At 39.5% G+C, this 24,615-nt stretch overlaps 1 protein-coding gene across 1 annotated transcript in view; it reads left to right on the top strand.

Moving 5' to 3' along the window:
• The first annotated feature begins 1,464 nt into the window (after positions 1-1,464).
• Positions 1,465-24,615, top strand: part of CLVS1 (clavesin 1) — a 175,116-nt gene continuing 151,965 nt past the window's right edge. Inside the window, exons 1-2 of the mRNA XM_014860795.3 lie at positions 1,465-1,656; positions 13,547-14,173. Coding sequence (XP_014716281.1) covers positions 13,719-14,173 — 455 coding nt within the window. The 5' untranslated portion in view covers positions 1,465-1,656; positions 13,547-13,718. The remainder of the gene's footprint in view (positions 1,657-13,546; positions 14,174-24,615) is intronic.

The following is a 24,615-nucleotide window of genomic DNA, read 5'->3' as shown; positions in this document are numbered from 1 at the left end:
AAACAATGAAAAAAACAGAAAATTTTCTACCACATGGTGCTTACATTCTATTGGTGAGAGAGACAATAAACAAACAAATGTGTATATATCAAACATATATATATATATGATGCTACATCAGAGCTGAAAGAATTCTGACAACTTTAAAGTCTCTGTGAAATATATGATAAAAAGATTGTTTTAAAATATTTCATAAATTTTCTTCTTTTAGTAAATATGGAAACTTGAGATAAATACAAGAAAGAAAATCAACTTGTCCAACTTGATAAAAAGCAAAGGAAAATTTACCTATAATCTCATCATTCTATCCTATAATCCTACCAACTTGATAACTAGGGGGAGTACTGTATTTGTTATCTTGCTTTTCTTTACTTACCATTTTGTGAAGCATTTTTCTTTAATAGTCTTAAAAATATGTTTTTAGTAGCTGCAATTATTACAGGCTATATATATACAATTTTAATGCTTTCATTATTTTAAAATAATTTCTGTGATCATAAATTAAATTTATGTACATAAATCTTTATCTGCATATCTGATTATATGTTCGTCATAAGGTACATAAAGTGGAATTATTGGGTCTAAACGCACGTATATTTTATGACACGATGTATGTTGTGAAAAAGATTTATAGAAAGATTACACTTTTTTGCTATTATCTCAACAACATGAGATATTAAGAAGATTTTAAATGGCAGCCAAAACTACATCTTAGTGCTATTTTAAATTGCATATCTCTGTTTACTGGTGAAGTTGATTTTTAAAAATATGTTTATTATGCATCACTCTTCTTTAGTGAATTCTTTGTCATTTGCTCTTCCTCCTTTTTTCTCTTAAGACATTAGTGTTTTTCTTTTGATATATGAGATATTTTATGTATGAAACATATATTTGTTGCAGTTTTTTCCAAGTGGTTGTTTATATTTATGCTTTTATGACATTTTTGCATACAAAAGTATTTTTATGCACTCAAACATTGATATTTTTTCTTTGCGATTCTTCTTGCGCTTAAAAAACAGTCCCTATCCTGAGATCAGTAAAATATTTCTTAGGGTCCTTTAATTCTTTTTTAATTTTACTTTTTGAATTTAGCTCTTTAAGCTATGTGGAATTAATTTTGGTGCGATGGGGCTTTAATTTAAGCCTTTTACAAATCGTTCATTTTCTTACCTCCATTTGTTAATAAAATAATGCAGCCTTTTCCCCATAGGTCTGTGATACTTTCTCATCTGTTAAATTTACACACACACGCACACACACACACTCACTCTTGTTTCAGAGGTTGCATTAATCTGTTAGAAAGATTCTGCTTTTAACGTTGGGGGGGGGGAGGCGGTGATAGTGCCGGTACTTTTGTCCCAGGTGTTACAAAATTACAATAATTCTTGGTAGTGTCTTGATGGAACGGGGGAGAGCAGAGGTGCGGAGGCATTTAGGACCCAGGGGAAAGCTAGGCTCGGTATAGAAGGACAGAGTCTCGGGCGCACACGCCTCCTACCAAAATCACAGCCCAGTGGAGCCGGGGCTCTCATTCACAGCTTTCTAGAGAAATCTGAGCCCGAACCTGCCAGAATAGGAGATCTCACCCACTCAGCTCACCAGCGAGGACACCTGCAGAAACACATTCCCAAAGCAAGGCTGGGCGGCGGTGTGAAGGTATTTGTTGCCTTTTTTCTCCCTTCTGTATTTGCAGCGCCTCCCTGCCTTTCCCCCGCTCTTGCGATGCCATGGCTGCGGCGTTTCAGCACTTCGGTGCGTGGACAGCTCCCATCTGCAATCCCTCCGCGCTCCATGCCTCCCGCACCCTGCTCTCCACCGCCTCCGTGGTCCATTCTCCTCCCGGCGCCCGCTCAGCCTGCGCTCCCTTACACCATCAGCACCCCCATCTCCACCATCACCGTCATGATCTCCACCATCACCAGCGCCGTAACTATAGTCAACACAACTGTGTCTTGTCACTTAAACAAAGCCCGAGGTCTGCAGGGTAGAGGAAAAGAGCCCAAGTTTTCAGGCATAGGAAAGAAAGTTCAGGTGGACGACACCCCTGAAAACAAAGAGAGACTGCTTGAGAGAAAGGGAAAGTGAAGAGGAGAAAGAGACCCCCGGCAGGGGGACAGATGGGACACTTGCCAGACACCAGCAGTTAGCCAGCTGCCTTTCAGCAGATTAGGGACTGTTTAGTTGAGGAAATTAGCACGGCCTGGGGTATAGTGTTATTCCGGTAAAATAGACATGTAAGCTCAACCCGTGTTTCTGGTTTTCCAGTGGAGAATCACCAGGAAGCAGGGTGGCGGTGACTGATGACTCATTTTCACCCACACGCCCGTTTTCCTTCCTAAGCATTTCTTGCAGAAACTCTGGAATTAAGTTTTTTACTGAAATGTTTTGTCAAATGGAGACCCCAAAGGTTAACTCTGTGACCAGAGTGGAAATTAAAGTGATGATGATAATAACCTAACAAATGTGGCTCTCATTGGAAAGTGCTATTTGTTCAAATGTCTCTTCCTGTCTACTTATTTCATTTCAATTTTCCAATCTTAAACCTCTCTTTGAAGCAAGCAAGATATATCCCTTGCCCAAATGGCCAAAGTAGTAATGATTTTCAGAACAGATGGCCTGGCTTTGTTCATCCCTAGTCAAGGACTGACTCGGATTCGGAAGGCGAGATTTTTGTGTGCTTTCTCAGTAATCAGGCGATAATACCATTTTCCTGTAATAGTAAAGGGTAATAGAGTGCAAAAATTGAAAAGGCATTTTATGTAACTGTCTTCTACCAGGCTCTGCTTTTAGAGTGCTATCATTTTCTATCTTAGCTGAAGGGAAGTTGAACGTCTTTCCAATAGCTTGAAGATCCAAACCCAAGTCATAGCACCTCTTTAATTTAGCCAGGATCATCTGTTTTACAAGAGCTAACAAATATGAGAAAATAAGTCCCTGAGCCTATCATAAATAAAAATCTTTTGGTGGGTATCCATTTAATCAATTATTACTGAACAGCAAAGTATTGGGGTTTTCTCCACAAATTGTTTTTCATAAAATTAACATCTTAATTAAAAATGAGATGGATCATGTTTTCATATGGGAATAATGTCAGGTCACATGTAACAACCAAATTTAAACCAGAGCACAAAAATGTTCATTTAAAAATCACCCTAGTACATTATTCTGCCTCTTTAAAAAGGAAAAGAGGCAATGAAGCAAGTTTCATCAAAACCAGCTTGTTCATCATTAGAGCATGATCAAAAATAAAGAATGGTCACAAACAAGCATCTTCGGGAAGAAGGCTTGAGGAAGAATCAGCAACCAATACTCCTTTTGAATGAGGAATAGTAGTATTGTGACAAAAGTTACTTATCGCTACTAATTACATAAACATTGGCATAATTCTATCTGCCTCTACAATTCACTCACTTTTGAATTCAAACCAAGAAAACTAGTGAAAATATTTGATGAGATGGATTTTAGAGAAGAAGAAAATTTGGTCATCCATATACTGTCTTTAGATTGGTAATATCCATAGTAAACAAGACCTCTCAAGTCCTCAAGCAACAAGATTCTTAAAACTCCCTTATCTGTCTGCAAAGAATGGTTCAGCCCAGACAATCTTTAAAAGTGTACATATCGCCAATTCTAGCTGCTTCAAACCAGAAACTCAGGCCAGGAATTCAGTGCCTCTAATGCCGCTGTCTTCCTGTGCTTAATACAATTTCCTGAGGCTGGGGAAATTTCAAAACAATGCTGCTTCGGTGAGATTTACAAGCATCTGTCTCAGAAGTGATGCCTTTCTCTGACTGAAATATGCTGAGCTTATGAATTTTTATAGCCTGTGGCTATCCTGGCTTCCTCTTTTATTTATTTATTTTTCTATTAAGGGCTATTTTACTTTTTTCATATTTTCAGGAATGGAGTTCTCTCATTTTTATAAGGGATTTAAAAGTGAGCAGAAAATGTATTTCCAGCAGAGTCACATGATACATTTGTGTAGACATGCTCACAGAGGGGCACATCCTTTTAGAATCATGGAAGTACAAAGCTGGAAGGTCCTTCATTTGCCAAAAGGGGGAATCTAGAACTCTTCAGAACTGGTGGTGTTTGCTTACTTCTGTAGGCTTTACAAAGGGGCACCTTATTAACTCTGAGAAGTCTATTCACAACTTTACACACCCCCTCAGAGCAGAGCCATCCTTAGTAAACGGATCCAGGCTAACTTGGATCTTCTTTGCTGTCCCGTTACATGGTGACTCAGAGAAGGTAGCACAGTAGAATGGGTATACAAAATATGAAGTTTGGCCACATGCAATTAGCCCCCAAATACCCCTCAACATTGTCAAGAGAAATCTTTTCCCCCATTACATCCTTCTCCCAAATTTTGATTGTTTTGGTTATTGTTCATTTTCTCCAGATTTCACTGGAATAAAGTTGTTTCAAGAGGAGATCCACAGTGTAAATTACTGCAACCCCTCATGTCAGCCCCAAGTGTTATATCTTTCTAAAGAAAACTGAGTTTAATTTCCAATCTAAGTTTTTCTTAGCTTAAGCGAAGTTGGTTTGGTTCTTTGCTTTGATTCTTCATGGATGTAGAAATCAACTGGTCAATCCCCTCCCCCAAAAAGCCTTTCACTTATTCAGTAAATAAGTTCATTCTTCTTCACTAACCCTGCTGCCTCCCATATCCTTTATCATGTCTTCTCTGGTCTGGTAACCCTGTGTTCTCCGTATTTACAGACCTGTTATTAGGCAATAGCGGGTATTAGAGAAAGTTTTCTGTGTGGAAGTCTAATTTTCTACGAGCTTTTCTTCTTCCTTACTTCTGAACCAGCAGGAATTTCCCCTTATGTGTTTGAGATGATCCACTCTTGTCTCCTGGATCCTTTTAGAAAGCCATATTTCCCATTTGTAGGTATTGTGCAGACCTATTTCTCCATCTCTTGTCCTTAAAATAACACCACATCAATTCAGCTTCTATTATTGCTCAAATGTCTTGCGTGAAGTTCCAGACCTTTATGTGTGTCAAGTACATAGTGTATTCAGTGTTCTTCATTTTGTAGGAAGTAGGAGGGAATCTGTGGGCCTGGGAATGGCAGTTGAGGGCTCAAATGACAGGCAATTGGGGGCTCAAAGTCCAACATGTGGTAAAAAAAAACAAACAAAACGTGTGAGATTTTTCTATTTCCTTTTTCTCTTTCTCCTTCCCTGTCTCTCACCTTCTCTTGCTTTCTCCCTCTTTCCTTTCTTCATTGTTTTTGTCTGATATATAGAGCATGCAAGAATGCGTGAGAACAATTAATCAGGCGTTCTGATAAGCTATTTTGAGTGTTGGTGCTCCAAAAGGAACGAACACATTGGGGGTGCTTTTATGCTCCTCTTGGACATTGTAGCACTATTGTCCACAGAGAGTGTGAGCTTTGATTTCAGGGGCAATTAACCTAACTTCTCAATCTCTGATTCACTACAAATCCTCTGCACTACTGCTTCTTACACATTAATGTGCAGACAAAGTGCCTGGGGATTCTGCCATTCGTTCAGCAGGTCTGGGTGAGCCCTGACATTCTGTATTCCTAACAAGCTGCTAGGTACTGCTGATCCTGTTGATCCATGGGCCACACTTCGAGAAGCAAAGACAAAGAGTTTTCTTCTTTTTTAACATTCCCACCTTTACATCCGATTCTTAAATAATGGCACTCATACTGAAAAAAAAAACTCAAAACCACTCCAAGTTCTAAGGCAATAAGAGCTCAGAAGTCATAGCTCTAGCTGAGGAGAAAATTAGACAAGTAGCCCCTTCCTCCAAACTCACCCATACTCACCCTGCTGCATTTCACTTTCATCAGGCAGTCCTCTTAACTCTGATTACTGTCGCTGCCGTCATCTGCCCGATCACATCCAGCAGAAAGGTCCCAGTCACAGAGACATGCTGGGAAAAACAGTGATGGAAAAGGGGGCGAATGGATTTAATGGCCATCTTTGGGGTGAGCTCTGCCTTTCTGACATTCCTCAGGATCCTCTTCCTCAAAAAGAGTATATTCTTAGAGAAATATCCTCTTCCAAGTGTTTTTTTCCTTCTCCTCCCATTGATACTTCTAAGAAGCACAACTAATCTGTCTTTTAAATTGGGGCATTGACTGCCAGTGAATTCTTACGGAGATAGTTTAATGGCATAGAAAAACATTCCAGTCTAATTTGCTTTGCCTCAATAAATTTTTTCCCCTAGACATTGTCTTTATTTAGAACACAGAGAGATGTAAGCTAAATACTACTTCAATCAAAAACATTTCTACCTAACACAATGAGGGGGCAGAAAAATCCCAGGCCTTCCTTACAAGTTGTCTTTCCCTTCAACTTGCATTATTTGCCCCAAAGCAAACTAGAAGAAGAAAAGCTTTATAGATTGTTCTAGAACTCAGGACACAATCTTCTGTCAAGTAGGTCCACTTCATGAGTCCCAGCCTATTCTAATTCTGGTCTGGCATCTACTGTGGGTCGAAGTTCTCAGTGTCTCTACTCTGACGGAACTCATTCCAATTTACTTTTAATCCTTCTTAAGAACAAGAGCAAATGGGAGCAGCTGACTGTGTGCTTGGTTGCTATTTTAGAGGGAGCCAAGGGAGTACACATGGTGAAAATTTATGTGGCAAGGGTAAGCCCTGGGTGAGGACTGAGCCAAAGGTGATAGAAAGTTGACTATGTGCCAGGGGCTAAATTCTGGTCATGCTACACTTTCAGATGATTAAAGGTCTTCTTTGACTGCCTTTTATCTTTCCAGACTATAATCCCTGCCCCTGGTATGCATAGTTCATATCTGCAAGTTGGCTAACATTGGATAGTAAGTTGATGTGTTGGGGGCCACTTTGTTACTCTCGGGGCTTGTGTACCTTTGTCAGCCCTAATGCTCACTCTCAAATGCATCGTTTAGAGAGAAGACTCCTTTCTGGTCAGCACCAAAGAATGTTGTAATCAACCAACCTCTGAGATTTCAGTGTAGGCTCCACTGGCAGTAAGGGAGCATATCGTCTTTCAGGAAAGATTCCAAATAGAGTCGTACTCAAAAAAAAAAAAAAGATTTTTGCTCACTGTGACTTTTAATTTTGGTCTAGATGTATCAGCAGCATCTATTTTTATTTCATTCAGTATAAAAATTCCTTTCGGCATTTCTAGGGGAAATCACATATTCAGTTAAAAAATTTGAAGTGAGATTTTAGAAAGGTGAAGAGCGATAAGGGTTAACCTTACTGAATAAGGATTTAAAATCTGGAAACATAACTTTCACACCTACTGATGGCTGAGATGGTTGATTAGACTTTCATGTGGAAAGTTTTATCACTGAGATTCATTTTTCATCTTTTCTCATAAAAGAAGCCCACAAAACAAATATGGGCATAGTTTCTCGTTATGTATTTGGGTTAATTTAAATTTGTGTGTACTTAAAATTGTTCTTTGTATTACCAAGAACACTCAGAAACAATAAATATTTGAGGTATTATTAATTAATTATTGATGTTCTTTATATCTCATTTAGGCTTTATAGATTTTGTCTTTCTGGTCATGACAATAATATACTCTTTTCTCCCCCAATTTGGCCAATTTTACAGCATCCCTTAAATGATCTTCCCTAGGACCGGTGGGCTGTTGGTGTGTGCCTGCTGTGTGAGTGAGTGAGTGAGAGGGCAGTGGTACCCAGGGTGGAATATGGAAAGCACCTACTCTGAGAGGCAGGGCAGGGTCATGGACAGAACACGGGCTTTGGGTAAGGTAGGCTTGGGTGCAGATCTTTGTTCTCCCAGCTATACTTAGTCTATCTAAATCTCAGATTTCTCCTTTCATCCAACAAGTAATAACCTAGCTTTAACTGTTGGTGTGGAGATTAGATCATAGAACATCAAAGCCGTAGGCATATAGTAAGTAGTTAACGCATATTTGCTTGTTTTTTCCTTCGACTTCAATACTAGCTCATTATCTGACTGTAAGCCAAGTTCTTAGCTATTCTAGTCCTCAATATTCTTTTATTTACCTGGAGACAACAAAATTATGATATCAACAAAAATATTATAGTAAATGTAAAATGGAGGTTTTCATTTCCCAAGCATTATTACCTACATTATTTCACATGATCCTCAGCATCTCCAGGGAATTATCTTTCCTCTACCTATTGCAGGACCATTGTTAACAATGAATAAAAGATAATCAATGTAAAATGCTTTGAAATAATACATACACATGTACATATTTGTAGACAAGACATTGCTATTATTATTCTGTTTCCCACTATATTTAATGTGTTTCTGAAGATAATGAAGTAAATGACAATAATAGATTATAAAATAACCAAAATAGATTTCATTTGAATTATAAATACTTTATGAAATGATTTTTCCACCTAGACTCCTTGATTCATAAATACTAGGGTGTGTGCAAATATACTTTCTTAAGACTGAATTCTGTATGAAGAAGTATACAAATAGATTTTTTTTAATGGAAACTTGACATGGAGTATGAATCCGGAATCTATTGATGCTGTGATTTCAAATATCATGATATGGACACTCTTCTTTCCTCTCTCTCATACAAAAATACCACTACCAAAATTTCTAGTTCATTAGGAAAAGCATGGATTAGAACTGGAAGTTAGTTCCTACATTGGCCTCACCAGAGAGTGTGGTTAGTTACTCTCCACGTATTTGGAACAATCTCTGAATAAAGAATCATTGGGTGGGGGCCGGCCCTGTGGCCGAGTGGTTAAGTTCGTGCACTCCACTTTGGGGGCCCAGGGTTTCTCCAGTTCAGATCCTGGGCGCGGACATGGCACCACTCATCAGGCCACATTGAGGCAGCGTCCCACATGCCACAACTAGAAGGACCCACAACTAAAGTATACAACTATGGACTGGGGGGATTTGGGGATCAAAAGCAGAAAAAAGAAAGAAAGAAAAATAAGATTGGCAACAATTGTTAGCTCAGTTGCCAATATTTAGGAAAAAAAAAAAATCATTGGGGACTCAACCAGCAATGGAAAAGATGGTTTCTGAGGCTCACATGAACCTGCCTAAAACACCCTTTTGGGTTATTAAGACATCTCAATGCCCAGGTCATCCTTGGCACTCACTAAGCATGGAGAAGTATCAATCCTTCAAACAGAATGGCAGGGTCTTTGATCGGGTTTTTTGGCCAAAGGAAAATACATAAAGGAAGAGCAAAAAATTGTGATAGCTGGAAAAGGCACAGACAACTAGATTTTAAGAAGCTTCAGTCATCTTCTAAGGACTAAATGAGGACAACACGGTAACTGGACATCTGTAAGGGGTGGTTTTAGGCTACCTGAGAATATCTGTCAATCCCTTTAGGCATACTTGGGTTTGTAGAATGGTAAATCTGGAAGGGATTTGAGAGGGAAAAAAGTGAGGTTCTGAGACGAAAGGTGACTTGCTGGAGGTCAGATAGGTCTTAAGTAGTAGTAGAACCTCTCTGCTACACAGAAGGGGCAGAACAGCATAGTAGTAAAGAGTGTGGGACTGGAAAAAGATTACTCCGGCTTGAATTCAGTTTCTGCTTCTTAGTAGCTGTGTAACCTTGGGAAAGTCATTTAACCTCTCTATGCCTCAGTTTCCTCATCTGAAAAATGGAGACAATAATAGACTTATTTCATACAGTTGTTCTATGGATTAAACAATATAATATATAAAAAGAGAATATGTAAGTGCCTGGGATGTAATAAACACAGTTATAATAAATAACAAATTAAATTAAATTAAATTAAAGCTATTATTATTATGAATACCACCAGGATACAAAACTACTCCTACTTCTTCATGTGATATCAAGTCCGATGTATCCTTTTATATTTGTTTGACCAATTCAGAAAAGTTGAACGAGAACCAAATCCTTCATGTGGACAAAAGATTATAGTCAATTGACAATGCTACATCCTGGAGAATGTTCTTGAATAGCATAGCATTTTAGTGCCTTAAATATTATGAGTTTAAGTTGTTATTTAAGTAGCAGTGTATTCAGACATCTGAAATGAAGGATTTGCCTTTAATGGAAAATATCTATTTCATCTTAAGTATGAAACCCAGTGACCCTGGCTTGGGTATTCTCCCCAGAACCTTCCGCTGTATGCTGAGCACAAAATAAAGATAGAGATTGAAGCAAATTTATTTCAGATATTATAGATTGGAGACATAGCTATGTGTGGAAGTGGGCCATGAAAAATGCAACCCACGACTCTCCCCTTGAACCTGTAGTAATTTATCTAGGAAACATCGTTGAGTTTCCTGAAATATAAGGTAAGTAACTCACTCCCAGCTGCTTTAAATCTTCTATAGAGGACAAGCCCTTGCTATGCCTTGTGCTCTAAGCATCCTGTGCGTGGTGTGGAACTGTGAACATTGCCCAGCGTGCTCAAAGGAGTCCATGATCTGAAGTACAATGCACCTAGGCTAAGTTCTCCTAGGAAAAAAAATGCTTGGTAGATGAGAGAGGAAATTAAAAGTCAGCTGCATGCCCTCATTTAAAGAACACTGTTCTAGAGGTACCCAAATAGTAGGAGAAACCACTTACTCACTGAAACATTTCAACTACTTTCTTTATTCATTTATTCTATATTATTTATTGAGCGCTTAATCCATGGCAGGCACTGTCCTAGGCACTGAGGATAGATGATGAAAACAACAAAGTCACTCTGCTCATGGAGCTGATTCTCTTTGTGTCAGGCACTATGTTGGGGACACACAGACGAATGAGATCCAGCTCTTGTCTGCAAGGGGTTTGGAGTAGAGAGGGAGAGAGGAAAATGACAATAAAATGTGGTGTGGCTGGGGCTGTGGAGCTACCCATGACCTCTGAAGGTCAGGCAGGGTTTTCTAGAGAAAATAATCTCCAAGATGACTCCTGAAGGACAAAAAGGAGTTAATCAGTGGTCATTGTAGGCAGAGAGAGAATCTTTTGCCAGGGCCCACAGAAGTGAGGAGAAACTGCAAGTGGCTCAGTGTGGCTGCATGGCCGGAGGGTGAATCTGGAAAGACAGATAGGGACCAAATGATGAAGCGTCTTGGAGACCATGTTATGTAGTTTTGTAGTTTATCCTAGGGCAATTGGTAGCTACTGATCAGTGCCAATCAAGGAGTGACATGAGAAGATTTCAATTGTAATACTGAGAATAGACTAGGAAAAGACAAGGTTCGCAGCAAGGAGAATGTTGCAGGACTAAACAGATGTGGGATGATGTGGCCTAAACAAAGACAGTGAAAATGGATGGAAAAAAATTGGACAGATTTTCAGAAATATTATGGTAAGGGAGAGGGTGGAATAATAGTTGACTCTCAGTTTCTAGCGTGCGAAACTGCACAGAAGATGGTGTCAGTCACTAAGAGATGGAGTTGGAGAAGCAAATTCAGGACAAGGGACTGTGGTTAGATCAGTTTTGAATATATTGAGAGTGTGGTGTCTATGGGACATCTAAGTGGAGGTGTTCAGTAGGCAGTTGGATATGTGGTCTGAAGATCAGATCAGGAGAGAGAAATGGACTGAAGTTGTCCAAATGTAGGTGATCAAATCATGGAGCAGGATCCTGAAAACACCACAGTAAAGCAGTGACCACAGGAAGAGAAGATTGAGCAGGAATAGATAGAAGGCTAGGAGAAAAATAGTGTGTCTGGAGTCACAGAAAAGAGAGTTGGAGAATAGGAGAGAGAGTTTTAAGAAGGATAAAGCCATCAGTATCAAATACTGATAGAGGTCATCCGTATAGGTACTGAAAATTTGTCCATTGGGTGTAGCAACAGAAAGGTCATTCACTAGTAGGGTGATTATCTGTCTGGGTTTGTTTGGAACTGTTCCGGTCTGTGCTTGTTGTTCCAGCATTATTCTTATTAGCGCCTCCTAGTGTCTAAATTTGGATAATAAATTATACGGTCATCCTGGTCATTGCTTGGTGAGAGCAAAGATAGATTGTAGTGGGTGTAGGGATGAATTCAAAGAGGAAGACACTAAACGAGGCAATTTTTTGAAGGAGTGTGGTGAGGCTATTAGAGAGGGAATTTTAACATCAGATAGGCATGGACCTAGATGGATTTTGAAATTTCTTCCAATCCTAGGAATAGTTCATAGTACTATTTTCCTTTACTATTCTAAGTCCTTATAAATCAGTGAGAATCAAGACTCTGCTCTGTTTCTTGTTTTCCCACATCACAGAGCTAAATGCTATTTTCTTACAAATTATTTTACAAAGCCAACATTTTGTAAATAAAATTTTTATTATTCTATTGTCCTGAAAATGAATACCCGTTACTGAAACTGTCCTTCATCTCTCCCATTTTACAAAGTCAATATAAAGCAGAAATGTGTGAGCTGATTGTCTCCCTTAAGAAATTACTGCTAGTCCTAAACTAAGTAGAAGAGACATTTTAAATTATTTTGTATGATAAAGCATTACCAATAGTAATTAGCTTGGGAGTAAATGTTTTCTCTCTTATTGCAGATACTGTTGACCTAAGAAAGCTAGGGAAAAAATATATGCCTCTACGTTTATTTACAACATGTATGTCTTCTGATATTTGGAACTTCCAGGTTAGACCAATCCAATGTCTGAGAGAGCTTAGACGTTTGTATTTAAGATGAGAAAGATGCAAATGACATGGGTGTTTCTCTGTCTACCGCTTAGGTAGAGAAATCTTAAGGGAGGTATCTGAGGGAATTAAAACATTCGATCATTATCACTAGTAAAATAATATCTCAGGACAACAGAAAAGTTACATAAAATGGAATGATTCTTAAGTCTGTATGGATGTTGGGTTAGGTAGGAAGGCGACCAAGAGTTTCAAGTCCCTTTGCTTTTTCTGCAGAAAGATGACAAAGGCAAATAATAAAACTGCTTGTAAATGTCCACACATGAGCATCCTTTCTGATTGCTGTTCAGTTTGATTATTAAAGGTCAAGTTTCCAGCCATGAGCCCGTGCCCTCCCAACCCCCACTGTTGTTTGTTCAATTATGAGTAATGAGGTACCTGTGAGGTTATGATGGGGTGACCTTTAACAGACCCTTTTTATTGTTAAGATTCAAATGGCTGCCTTAAAAAAAGGTGGGGGAGGGAGTATTTCTATGAAAGGTACTTCTACTTGAGAAGAGGGGCTAATGGGAAGCAATAAATTGTACAGCAGCCGTAATTTCTCTGCCACATCTAGTCTTATGAATAGCCCCATAAAGCACGCTGTAACAGAAGGATCTTTCTCTCTTCTTACTGTTACTTAGGGTAACTAATAAAAGAGCCATCTATTACTAATCTGACCATATACTATTATGTTAACTAGTCAGTGTAACTAAAATGTTTCCAAACATGTTTCAAATACTTGCATATTATCCATTCAAGTTGTCAGTAATAAAATTATGCTAAATATCTCATTTTAAGAATAATTTACCCTTTGTTTTTTGGATACCTAATCTAATCACACCCACAGCATAATATACGACTTTTCTATCTAAGTTCCAGTTAACTTGCCCAGACTTTCTTGTATCATCTCTGTTTTGTTTCTCTTGTGCGCATTTGTTTTGCAGTGGGCAATGGCCTTGACTTTGCTTCTCTTTTGGATGGCTACCACCACATAGGACCTGAATGTCCTACTGCTTCCCAGGACCAGAAAGAAGACCCTCTGTTTGTCTGTTTCAGTGGCTGTTTGGTAGCAAAAATCTGTTGAATGGGCCCCGATTTCAGCAGACCATCACGTGAATGGGACCAGTTCCTCTTCTTTCCAAATACGAAAAATTAAGCACTTGGAAGGGAGATTTGGCCAAGATGACCCATTTACAGGCTGGACTCAGTCCAGAGACTATAGAGAAAGCTCGCCTGGAACTGAATGAAAACCCAGATGTTTTACATCAGGATATTCAGCAAGTCAGGGACATGATCATCACCAGGCCTGACATTGGATTTTTACGTACAGATGATGCCTTCATCCTGAGATTTCTCCGAGCCAGGAAGTTTCACCAAGCAGATGCCTTTAGACTCCTGGCCCAGTACTTCCAGTACCGCCAGCTAAACCTGGACATGTTCAAAAACTTCAAGGCCGATGATCCCGGCATTAAGAGGGCTCTCATCGATGGGTTCCCTGGAGTGCTGGAAAACCGCGACCACTATGGCAGGAAGATCCTTCTGCTGTTTGCGGCCAATTGGGATCAGAGTAGGTAAATGTAGATAGTATCTTTACTTGGTTTTTCTTTCTCATGAGCATAGTCACTGCATGTTTGGGGCCATATGGCTTTATAATAGTGGGCTTTCATTTAAAAAAACATATTCCACACAACCACAAAGGAAGTTTTAAGGCCACAGGTTTACTGTCGTCAAAAGGCAATTCCAGATTCACAGCAGTGTTTTGGAACAATAAAATCAAAGTGTTAGAATTGCGAGAAACTTTATTCTGTTCATCAAAGTGAGTTGTTTATTTTAAGAAAATTGAAAACTGGTCTTCTAGAAGAACCATATATTCTGTCTTTAGTGTTCTCATCTTTAACAACAACAAAAATGGATTCAGTAGATGGCTTTAAATCAACTGTTTTCAACACATGAAATAATTTCTTGGATCCTCTCCATGACTGTAAAATCCTGTATTTCTTCTGAGTGCCAGACCTTTCTATCCAAATGCCTGCTAGACATTTCTCCCTGAAAGTCCTATAAAGAACCACAAACTCAACATATCCCAAACTGAATGCATCATCTTCCTGCCTCACCTGCTCTTCCATCCATCCCATCTCAAGAACCAGAAATCTGGGTGTCATCCAAGGCTGCTGCTTGCCTTTGCTCCTCACATCAAATTAATTGCCAAGTCCTACCCCTTTCTTCTTGAAAATTTCTCAAATCTCCTTCACTTCCTTTTGCTCCCATTGTGAGTGCCTTAGTTTAGGTTCTCATCATTTCTCACCCACATTACTGCAAACAGCCTCCCAACTCACATTCTGCATATGGTCTAGTCTCTTCTGAGCCACTCTAGTCTACACCATAGCCAGAGTGATCCTTCCAAAATTCTGTTATGTCACTCCCCTATTTAAAATTCTTCAATGACCTGCAAGGCCTTCAAAGTAAAGGCCCTTGATGATCCAATTCCTGCATCTGTGCTTTTCCCTCTGCCATTCTTGTTCTCTGGTCCAACTGGTTGGAAGCACAAGACTTGCCTTAAATAGCTGAGATTTTTACATGCCTCCTAGCCTTCCGGCTTATTCCATCAGACACCTAAAAGAGAGACCAACCACTTCTTATCCCAATTTCAACCACCCTGGACACAATCTGCCTACCAATTCATACCAATCTTTATTGTTCTTTAAAAAGTTAGTCTTCTTTTACCTCTCCATCCCAACCCTTGTTAGTTAGGTGCCCTTCTTCTGTCCATATTTCCATGAAAGCATTTATAATAGGAGTGTAAGAACCACTGTTATCATAGCTAATATTTTTGAATACTACCACATACTCTGTTAAGCATTTATATATATCATCTCATTTAACACACCAAGAACTTTGCATAACAGGTATTAATGTCCCTATTTTATATTTTATGACACGAGGCTTTGGAAAGTTAAGTAGTTCACTCAGTGTCACACAACTAGTGAAATATGGAGTGGGTGTTGAGCCCTCGTAGTCTGACTTCAGAGTGAGTTGCCTTGACCCAGCTTTACTGTAACTATGTGTTTACTGTGTGCTCTTTCTTACCCCTCTTCCCAAGACTGCAAGTTCCTTGAGGGCAGGAGATTGTCTTTTTCGTATTTGTCTTTTTGGTGCATGACACAATATCCAATAAATGTTGAGTGAGAAAGAATGCATGAATCAGTCTCCGAAATTTCACCTGTGGCTTGAGCTTTCACAGAGGGATCATCATTGAAAGTTTTCTGTTACTTGGGGAGATATAGGCTTAACTTAAAAAGTGTGATAAAGAACCTCCCCAGTATAATTAAAAGGAATTTCTAGAGTGCCCCTTCACTACCTCATATCGTTACTCCTCCTCTTAAAATGATGATGGCGTAGGACATCTTAGTGACCACTGGCTATCCTCCGGCTAATAAATTGAGATAGGGCAATCTAACCCTGAAAAGGTATGTGAATGTTTGAACACTATCAGTCTAGAGTTTGGTCAAGTCTGCGCCTGAGCCTGGGCTGCCTTTCTGTATTTCTGCTCTGTTATTCCATAAGCATTAATGATGAGCTTCACATTACAATGCTATATTGATGAGAAAGATTTCCAGGTCTTTACAATCACCCATCCATCATTCACGCAAGAAACATTTGATGAGTATAGATTTTGTGCCAGGGCTGGTACTAAGGGACTGAGGACAATGATGAAAACACAAGGTCTCTGCCAGCAAAGCACCCATTGTGCAACCCATGGTCCAGCAATGGTGCAAACACATAAACAGCTAACAGCTGTTTACAGTAGCTAACAGCTACTGTGAGAGAATTCTTTCTGAGACACATAAACCATCAAGACAAGGCATCAGTCTTAAACTAGAGGGAACAGCTGTCCTTTTGAGAATGGTACATTAACACTTTGGATTTGAGAACAGGAAAATTTTGATGAGCACGGAGAATATGCTGACTTCATTCGTGCTGAGTTGTTGTAAGTGTTCTAGAACTCCCGTCTGCTAAGACTGATTCATAGAACGCCAGCAAGTAGTGATTTACACACAAAGAAATACATTATAGCAAAATGTCTTATTTTTTATTATCATTTGGTATGCACATATCTCAAAATGCATTAAGAACTAACAGCAAATAATAATAGTAAGAAGAAACAAATCTCCGAGGGAATAATCCGAATGTTTGTGATTATGATAACCTTGAACGAGTTCCTTCACTTCTCAGTTCCTCAGTCTCTTCATGTGTGAAATAAGAAGCTTGAACCAGGTAATCCCTGAGATATCTTCCAGCTCTAACGGCTCATGAACGTGAAGCTCATTTGGCCTGATCCTATGGATGGCAAGGGATTTTAAAATTCACTCTATAGGCTCCTAATTCACTAGGCTGTTTGAAGTAATCTCTCCCCCTCACCAAAGGCTGGGTCTACTTGAAGCAATTCTTTTCAAACTGTACTGTACTATTTGCTAAAAATATTTTGCTTTCAACAAGAAGGGGAATGATAAGGCTATCCTATTGACAGCCAAAGATCACTAGAAGCTAACAAACCTCAGTTTGAACCTGCATGCTGTCATGTGATTTACTGGTTATGTGACCTGGGACAAGCAACCTCTCTGAGACTTGGTTTTCTCATCTGTAAGGTGGGGATGATAATGATTTCTATCTAATGACATAGTTGAATAAAATAATGCATTTAAGGTACACAGCTCATGGTTTGGCACATGGCAAGCACTCAATAAATATTAGCTTCTAGTATTAATATTATAAAACATCCCACTACAAAAATAATAGAGCACAGGTGGTAAATAAATTAAAAGGAGAGACAGGAGTACAACTTTTGAAAATGGGGGTGGGCTTATGGGTGCCATCTGCCCACATGCCCATCCATGGCACTTGTTTATTTTCTCCCCAAACATGTTCCCTGTCACACAGACCCAGCCTGAACGGGGCCCGAAAGGCCTGGAAGAGTTGGCACAGCTTCACAAAGTGATTACTTCCCTCTTGTTGGGAGCCTAAGATGACTGGGAAGTGATTTGAATGTCTCATATGAAAGGTTTACTGAGATTAAAATGGTTATTAATATTTATTAAAACTATGTAAATCTCATTCATCTAGACCCAGACACCGTGAACGAAAGTGCAGAACTGCGAGCGATGGGAAGTACTACCCTCCTGAGGCACAGGAAGGGCTCTGTCTGCTCGAGTTAGGTGTGCCAAGTGAGGCACAGGAGTGCACAGGGCTATGGGAGCAGAAACCAGCCTTCTCCAGAGATGGGGCCTCAGCAGACCTCTACTTCTGTGTTTTCTCAGCCTGCCAGGCTCAACTGAAATGAGTTAGAGTAAATCAGCACCCACATATTCATTCATAAAACGCAGCCGGCCCTTTCAGGGTGAGCAGAGTTTACATTTCAGCTCACCCACCACCTTGCTATGTAATGGAGACCTGAGGGGACACTATTGCTCGATGAGCCTTTTGCTCTTTCTCACCTACGCTCAAATTGACATTGGCAAGAATTCACAATTTGCCCCTGAAGATCTGATAAGAAAGCAAGCTATATCTTTTTTCATTCTGAGCTACATACTCTCCCCTGGTCACACAGCCTGATTTGCTCATGAATGCCCTTCCCGTGGAGAGGGAAATGTAAGCATGGAGGAGCAGGTCTATTTTTTCTAGATTTCACTCAGTTAAAAAAAGAGTTAAACCTGATCAAGTGATTTTACTTTCTGAAGTCTCCATTTCCTCAGGAGGAAATGGGTATATTATTTGGCACGTGGAGCTGTTGCAAGGATCAACCCCACATGCCCTACTTGATGGTATCCAAGAAGCAGAATAGAATAGTGATTAAATGCACGAACTCTGAAGCCAGATGACAGCCTTCAAATCCCAGCCGCCTCCTAACCAGCCATGTGCTTCTGAACAAGGTGCTTAAATCGTATTACCCTCAGTTTCTCACCTGTAAAATGGGAGTGACGATGATCATAGGTTAGCACTAGTTGGTGTTCAATAAATGGAAGTTGTTTCTTAAGAAAATAACTCAAATCGGGCAAATATCGAGGCTACTGGATCATGAGATGTACTTTCTACGAATAGCAGGATTTGATGTCATTACTAACTTTCCTCCGCCTGGAAAAGTATAAAAAATGCAACTGAGGCCCCAAGTCACCATGCTCCAGAGTCCTCTGTGGTAGCTCCGGTGTGACTGAGAGGCTCTGAGAAATCACCTGGTCTTATTGTCCCTACCTATTGTGTTTATTATATTGTCAGGATATAAGAAAAGCATCTGGGGGGTCCAGGTAATAAAAGTCCCACAGTAGACTACAGTAGTATCCATTACTACCACGTGTAGATCAGCTGGTCCCAAGTACTTTAATGGGGGAAAAAAATTGGAAATGTGCTGCAAATCATAATATATAAAATTACACTGGACATTCTTTTGTCAGTGTATTGTTGGCTTCTCACAATTAAAAGCTCAGAAATCAGCAGCCAGGTTGAAAATTAGTTCAAAAGTTGGTTTTTAAATTTTTTATTGGGATAACACTGGTTTATAACATTATATAAATTTCTGGTGTACATCATTATATTTTGATTCCTGTGCAGATTACATCATGTTCACCATGCAAAGATTAATTACCATCCATCGCCACAGACATGTGCCTAATCACCCCTTTCATCCTCCTCCCTGTCCCCCTTCCCCTCTGGTAACCACCAATCCAATCTCTGTCTCTATGTGATTGTTTGTTGTTTTTATCTTCTGCTTATGAGTGAGATCACATGGTATTTGACTTTCTCCCTCTGACTTATTCTCCTTAGCATAATACCCTCAAGGGCCATACATGTTGTCACGAATGGCTAGATTTCATAGATTCTTATGGCTGAGTGGTATTCCATTGTGTATATATACCACATCTTCTTTATCCATTCATCCCTTGATGGGCATCTAGGTTGCTTCCAAGTCTTGGCTATTGTGAATTATGCTGCGATGAACACAGGGGGTTTGTGTATCTTTATGCATCTGTGTTTTCAAGTTCTTTGGATAAATACCCAGCAGTGGAATAGCTGGATCATATGGTAGATCTATTCTTAATTTTCTGAGGAATCTCCATACTGTTTTCCATAATGGCTACACCAGCTTGCACTCACACCAGCAGTGAACAAGCGTTCCCTTCTCTCCACAGCCTCTCCAACACTTGTTGTTTCCTGTCTTGTTGATTGTAGCCATTCTGATGGGAGTGAGGTGATAGCTCATTGTAGTTTTCCCTGATAGTTAATGATGTTGAGCATCTTTTCATGTGCCTGTTGGCCATCCATATATCTTCTTTGGAGAAATGTCTATTCAGATCTTTTGCCCATTTTTTAATTGGGTTGTTAGTTTTTTTGTTGAGATGTATGAGTTCTTTATATATTTTAGATATTAACTCCTTATCAGATATATGGTTTGCAAATAGCTTCTCCCAATTGTTAGGTTGTCTTTTTGTTCTGGGGATGGTTTCCTTTGCTGTGCAGAAGATTTTTAGTTTGACGTAGTCCCATTTGTTTATTTTTTCTATTGTTTCCCTTGCCCAATCAGACGTGATACTTGAAACTATGCTGCTAAGATGGATGTCAAAGACCATACTGCCTATGTTTTTTTCTAGAAGTTTCATGGTTTCAGGTCTTACATTCAAGTCTTTAATCCATTTTGAGTTAATTTTTGTGTATGGTGTAAGATAATGGTCTACTTTCATTCTTTTGCATGTGGCTGTCCAGTTTTCCCAACACCATTTATTGAAGAGATTCTCCTTTCTCCGTTGAATGCTCTTGGCTCGTTTGTCCAAAATTAGCTGTCCGTATATGTGTGGGTTTATTTCTGGGCTGTCATTTCTATTCCATTGATCTGTGCATCTGTTTTTGTTGCCAGTACCATGCTGTTTTGGTTACTATAACTTTGTAGTATATTTTGAAATCAGGGAGTGTGATACCTCCGGCTTTGTCCTTTTTGCTCAGGATTCCTTTGGCTATTTGGGGTCTTTTGTTGTTCTATATAAATTTTAGGATCCTTTGTTCTATTTGTTCAACAACAAAAAATGTTGTTGAAACTTTGATAGGGGTTGCCCTGAATCTGTAGATTGCTTTAGGAAGTATGGACATTTTAACGATGTTAATTCTTCCAATCCAAGAGCATGGAATATCCTTCCATTTCTTTGTATCTTCTTCAATTTCTTTCAACAATGTTTTATAGTTTTCAGTGTACAGATCTTTCACCTCTTTGGTTAAGTTTATTTCTAGGTATTTCATTCTTTTTGTTGTGAGTATAAATGGGATTGCATTCTTAATTTCTCTTTCTGCTACTTCATCATTAGTGATAGAAACACAACTGATTTTTGATGTTGATTTTGTATCCTACAACTTTACTGTATTCATTTATTATTTCTAAAAGTTTTTTGGTGGATTCTTTGAGGTTTTCTCTACATAAAATCATGACATCTGCAAATAGTGACAGTTTCACTTCTTCCTTTCCAATTTGGATCCCTTTTATTTCTTTTTCTTGCCTGATTCCTCTTGCTGGGATTTTCAATACTATGTTAAATAAGAGTGGTGAAAGTGGGCATCCTTGTCTGATTCCTGTTCTTGAAGGGACAGCTTTCAGTTTTTCTCCATTGAGAATGATATTAGCTGTGGGTTTGTTACATATGGCCTTTATTATGTTGAGGTACTTTCCTTCTACACCAATTTTATTCAGAGTTTTTATCATAAATGGATGCTGCATCTTGTCAAATGCTTTCTCTGCATCTATTGAGATGATCATGTGATTTTTATTCTTCTTGTTAAAGTGGTGTATCACATTGATTGATTTGTGGATGTTGAGTCATCCCTGCATCCTTGGAATAAATCCCACTCGATCGTGGTGTCTGATCTTTGTAATGTGTTTGATTTGCTGTATTCGATTACCTAGTATTTCACTGAGGATTTTTGCATCGATGTTCATTAGGGATATTGGCCTATAATTTTCTTTTTTTGTGTTGTCCTTGTCTGGTTTTGGTATCAGGATAATGTTGGCTTCATAGAATGAGTTAGGAAGCCTCCCCTCCTCTTCAACTTTTTGGAAGAGTTTGAGAAGGACAGGTATAAAGTTTCCTTTGAATGTTTGGTAGAATTCACCAGGGAAGCCATCTGCTCCTGCACTTTTATTTTTAAGGAGGTTTTTGATTACTGTTTCAATCTCCTTACTGGTGATTGGTCTATTCAAATTCTCTATTTCTTCTTGATTCAGTTTTGAATTGGTGTATGGTTCTAAAAATTTATCCATTTCTTCCAGATTATCCAATTTGTTGGCATATAGCTTTTCATACTATTCTCTTATAATCTTTTGTATTTCTGAGGTGTCCATTGTAATTTCTTCTCTTTCATTTCTGATTTTATTTGAGGCTTCTCTCTTTTTTTCTTGGTGAGTCTAGCTAAAGGTTTATCAATTTTGTTTATTTTTTCAAAGAACCAGCTCTTGGTTTCATTGATTTTTTTCTTTTCTTTTTTTTTTTTTTAAAGACTGACACCTGAGCTAACGTCTGTTGCCAATCTTTTTCTCCTTCTTCTTCCTCCTCCTCCTCTTCCTCTTCCCCCTCCTCCTCCTCCTCCTCCTCCTCTTCTTCTTCTTCTCCCCAAAGTACATAGTTGTATATTCTAGTTGTGAGTCCCTCTGGTTGTGGCATGTGGGATGGCGCCTCAGCATGGCTTGATGAGCGGTGCCATGTCCTCGCCCAGGATCTGAACCAGTGAAACCCTGGGCCGCTGAAGTGGAGCATGCGAACTTAACCATTCAGCCATGGGGCCAGCCCCGCTTATTATTTTTTTAGTCTCTATTTCATTAATTTCTGCTCTCATTTATTATTTCCTATCTTCTATTGATTTTGTGCTTTGTTCTTCTTTTTCCATTTCCTTTAGGTGCACTGTTGGATTGTTTATTTGAGATTTTTCTTGTTTGTTGAGGTAGGCAAAAAGTTGGTTCTTTAAAGAACCCGAGGCACTCTAAGGAAGAGGTAAGTTAGGGTAATTTAGCAGAGAGAAAAGGGGGCTGATGAACAATTTGATTACTACCATCAAGTATAGAGAGTTATTATGAGAAAGCAATGAATCCAGTAGGCTCTTTCTCTCTACCATACAGAACAAGGGATAAAAGGTTTGGATTGAAGCACAACCAACTGGATTGAAGATTAGGGAGCCTTTGCCAAAGCATCAGACCCACGGCCAGGACAAGCGTGAGGCAGTGGGGCATTTGCCTGGGGTACAAAATTTGAGGGGGCACCCAAACAGCCAGTAATCAAAGTAAATAATATTGTCATAAGATATTTAAAATCAAAATTAATGCAAAAAAAATATTGATGAACAAAATATCAAAGTTTTAAAGAAGGCAGGATAAGAATTATTGATCTTTCCTTGTGCCAAAATCTCCAATATGGCTCAGCACAGTACTGCTCAGGCCAATCAGATTTTTCAAAGGAAGAGCCTTAGGTTGGCTCCTAGTCAATCATATAGCACATAATACTGTACATCCACATCCTATACAGCTGCATAGGACCTTATGGTTCTGATGCATTTCCATGTACATTTTCTGATTTAATGCTCGTAACATTTGGGGAGTTTCAGTATCACTAAGTGACAGATGACAAAGAAGAGGTTCAAAGAGGAGAAGACATTTTCTAATCAGGGAACCATATGACTCATCAGTGGAAAAACAGACTCCAACTCAGGGCTTCCAATTCCAAGCTCATTCCAAAGACATCTGGAGCCAATTGCTCAGCCTCTGAGCGATTAGCTAGCTCAGCATATCCATGGAGTTACCGAAAGGCTGTAAGTGGATTTCTTGGTGGTGGACGAGTGTGTGATGAGTGCAATGAGTCACAGTGGAGAAGATCTGAGGTGTAGGACCGGTGATTCTCAAAAGGAGCACAATTGGCATTTGGAGCTGCTAGCTTATTAATGTGTAGGATTGTGTTGAGCATTGCGGAATGTTGGGCATCCCCTCTCCTAGGCATTGTGACAACCAAAAAGATGACCTTCATATTTCCATGGAAATATGGAACTGGAGCTGGAACCTACTTTGAGAACTCATGATGGAGGGTGTCTAGAAATGTCCTAACACCAATGTCAATAACTACCCTTTGTTAAGCTCCTTTGTGCTAAGTATTTTATACATATAATTTCTAATCGCTACCATAGTCCGCAAGGATCTATGTTATGTGTCTAGGTAATATATAACAGAAAGGAGGATCTTCCCTAAGCTGTCTGATGTAAAGACTATGAATTTCCACTAAGGCCCAGCTATGGTCTCGTTCCTACACTGAACTCAGAGTTTCCAAAGACTCTTACAAACAAAATCTCAATCACCGTTGCTCAGTGGTAAAGTGGCTCCAGGGCCCAAATTTAAAGTTTTCACACCCTCCCATCAGCTTCCTCTTCCAGCCAAGAGACACAGGGAGGCTCAGGGTAAATAATAAAGCCATTGCTTGTGCATTCTAATGGGGCTCAGATAAGGAGGAATGTGCGTTAGAAGCTGAGTGCACCAGAAGTTGAGATGATTCTGGAGGCTCAATGTCAAGGGCCATTCTGGTCCCTGATAGGGGTAGGAAGAAAGAAAGTGGAGACGGACTCCTCACTTCACTTTGAGCAAATAAGTGGCTGGGGTGCTGAGCACTAGAAAAGACTGGTTATTCTTCACTGGGATGGATCCAAGCCTCGTTCATCCTAAACACACTCGGTAAACATACTGAATGGCTGCCCAGCTCTGTGTGAGTTTCTGAAGGTCTGAAGGCAGCGCTCCTGTTCTGAGCTCACATCCCAGAAGGGCACCTCACACCAGCCCCAGAGTCCCTCCAGGCACTAAATGATGGGAGGATGAATGTCACTATGGTACTTGACCTTCTTGTCTTCACAATTCTGAAAGCAAGGCCACTGTCGTATTTACTTTATAATGACGAAAACAACCTGGAAGCTGTCTGTTCTTGGGAGCAGGTGCTTTTCCACTCACTGTTCT

This window comes from Equus asinus, chromosome 12, assembly GCF_041296235.1.
Source record: "Equus asinus isolate D_3611 breed Donkey chromosome 12, EquAss-T2T_v2, whole genome shotgun sequence".
NCBI classification, from domain to species: Eukaryota; Metazoa; Chordata; class Mammalia; order Perissodactyla; family Equidae; genus Equus; species Equus asinus.
The sequence above is the reverse complement of the archived record's forward strand: the minus strand, read 5'-3'. Positions and strand labels throughout refer to the sequence as shown.